Source organism: Elephantulus edwardii, unplaced genomic scaffold (genome assembly GCF_000299155.1).
Source record: "Elephantulus edwardii isolate Elephantulus edwardi_28Jun2011 unplaced genomic scaffold, EleEdw1.0 scaffold00217, whole genome shotgun sequence".
Taxonomy (NCBI): domain Eukaryota; kingdom Metazoa; phylum Chordata; class Mammalia; order Macroscelidea; family Macroscelididae; genus Elephantulus; species Elephantulus edwardii.
Window position 1 is genome coordinate 3,653,781 of NW_006399967.1, and position 2,805 is coordinate 3,656,585.

The following is a 2,805-nucleotide window of genomic DNA, read 5'->3' on the forward strand; positions in this document are numbered from 1 at the left end:
GGGAGTGGGGTGATCACAGTGCAAAGTCGGGGTCCAGCGACCCTACGAGGAGGGAGAGGGGGGAATCACAGTGCAAGGTCGGGGTCCAGCGACCCGAAGAGGGAGGGGGGATCACAGTGCAAGCTCGGGGTCCAGCGACCCGAGGAGGAGGGAGTGGGTCCACAGTGGGGTCCAGCCGCCTGCGAACGACGCGGACTCGGCCCCCGGGAGGTCACTCGGGAACTGGGGGGAGGGCCCGATTTCCGGGCCACCAGGAAGTGTAGGGGCCCAGGCGGGATCCGGACACGATTCGGGGTCCAGGGAGCAGGGAGTGCGGTGCGCTGACTGCGGGTGGCTCGGAGGAAGGGGGTCGCGATCGGCGTCCGAACCTGGGTGGGCGAGGCGAAGGTGAAGGACATCTGCCCGGGGCCGGCGGCGGCGGCGCGGGGCTGGAGGAGCGGGCGGCGGCAGGTGGACTAAGACGGAGGCGGGCGGCCTGGAGGACGAGGAGGACGGCGCGCAGGGGCTTGTGGGACAGGAAGTCCGCGCCACGGCGCAGGCGCGAACTACGATTCCCGACGAGCCGCGCGCGACGTCGGCGACGCCGCGCGTGGGGCACTCTGGGGGTTGTAGTTTCCCTTCAATTCTGAGCTAAGACCCGCCCTAGTCCAGCCAGAGGGCTCCCCATAGCCCCCCTGGGGCAGTCAAACAAAGGGGGCCAGGTGACTGCACTGTAGAAGGGCTCATGAACTTTAATAATGCTGAGTGTTCATCTCCTGCGAGAGTCTTAATTCTCAGAGAACCCAATATTCTGGGGTTTGTGGAACTGAGCCTATCTTCCGAGACTCTGAAACTGAGGTGGACCTGAAGCATTGGCTGCAGAAGGTCAAGGACTGTAGTCTTCTATATGGATTGAAGTTCAACATTAAGAAGACAATAGATTCTCACTGGGCCAACTGCCAGCACCATGATGGATGGAGAAGAGATTGAGGTTAACAATTTCAGCTTTCTTGGATCCACACTCTGGGCACCAGCAGTCAGGAAACCAAAAGACGAGTTGCATTATGTAAATCTGCAGTCAAGAACCTCTCCCAAGCACTGAAAAGTAAGGATGTCAGTCAAGAGACTAAGGTGTGCCTCTTCGCAGTTACTTGCTATGCATCAGAGAGTTGAACAGTGACTACAGAGGACAGAAGAAGAATTGATGCCTTTGAGTTGGTGGTGCTGAAGAAGAGTCTTGAACATGCCATGAACTGCCAAGAAAACAAAAAAGTCTGTCTTGGAGAGGGTAAAACTAAGTTTCTCTTTGAAGGCTAGAATTTTTGAAGCTCCATCTCATATACTTCAGACACATAGCCAGGAGGGACCAATCCTCGGAGGACATCATGTTCGGAAGGGTGGAGGGACAGAACAGGAGAGGAAGACCCTGGATGAGATGGATTGATACAGTAACTGGGGCAATGGAGTAGGTGTTTCAGAATCAATGAGACTGGCTTACGCCAGGGTAGACTTCAGATTTAGTGTACATAGGGTCACTGTGACTCACAGGCGACTTGATGGCACCTTCAACAACAACCGATACTCTTGTCCTTAAGTATTCTTTTGAACCTTAACTTTTGAGGAAACTGGTTTCCTAAACTCAACTCTGAGCCACATGATAGCCCAGCAGGTGAACAACAGGTCTGGGCCTTGCCCTATTCTTCACCTTCCCTAGCCCCTGTGATATGTTCCAGCCTGTGTTAGAGTCACTGTGTCAGTCCATCTGATGGGGAGTCCTCCTCAGTTTCAGCAAGCAAGGTTGTGTCATCTGCATAATGTAGGCGGTTGATGAGTCTTTCTGCAATCCTGATGCCACATTCCTCCTCATAAAACCCACCCTCCAGGATGATCTGTTCTGCATGTAGATTGAAAAGGTACAGAGACAAGATGCATCCCTGATGCATTCCTTTCCCGAATTTGAAATACGCAGTGTTTCCCTGCTCCACTCTGAGGACTGCTTCCTGGTCCAAATATAGGTTTAGCATAAGCACAGTCAAAAGTTTTCTGGAATTCCCATTTTCCTCAAGGTTAGCCACAATTTGTTGTGATTCACACAGTCAAATGCCTTTGCATAGTCAATGAAACACAGACATTCTTCTAGTACTCTTTGCTCTCTGCCAAGATCCACCTGACATTGGCAATAATGTCTAGTGCCACGACCTCTTCTAACTCCAGCTTGCATTTCTGGTCGTTCTCTGTCAATGTACTGTTCCAGTAGTTTCTGGATGATCTTTAGTAGGATTTTGCTAGTGTATAATATTAGTGAGATTGTTTGATAATTTCCGCTCTGTCAGGTCACCCTTTTTTGGAATGAGAATAAATAGGGATCTCTTTCCGGTCAGTTGGCCAAGTAGTTGTCCTCCAGATTTCTTGGTGCAACTTGGTGAGCACAACTAGGGCTGCATCTCTTTGTTGAAATTCATCAATTGATGTTCCATCAATTCCTGGGATTTTATTTTTTTGCCAAGTCCTTCAGAGCAGGCTGAACTTCCTCCTTCATCACCCTTGCCTCTTGATCATGTATTGTTTCTTGAAGTTCTTCTGTGTCAGCCAATTCTTTTTGGTACAATGACTGTATATAATGCCTCCTGAATCATTCAATAGTCTGCCCATAGCATCCTTAAGCATTGCAACTGGAGGCTTGAATTTATTCTTCAGTTCCTTCAGCTTAAGAAATGCTGAGTGATGGGAGCTCTGGTGGCCTAGTGGCAAGAAGCTGCACTGCAATCCCAGAGGCGCACGGTTCAAATCCGCCAGATGCTCTGCTGGGAAAGGAGGGACAATCTC

At 50.9% G+C, this 2,805-nt stretch overlaps 1 protein-coding gene across 1 annotated transcript in view; it reads right to left on the reverse strand.

The window, feature by feature from the left end:
* Positions 1–2,805, reverse strand: part of LOC102852309 (caskin-1-like) — a 10,561-nt gene that overhangs the window by 2,592 nt on the left and 5,164 nt on the right. The window contains exon 6 of the mRNA XM_006898005.1: positions 369–428. Within this exon, the coding sequence (XP_006898067.1) occupies positions 369–428 (60 nt within the window). The remainder of the gene's footprint in view (positions 1–368; positions 429–2,805) is intronic.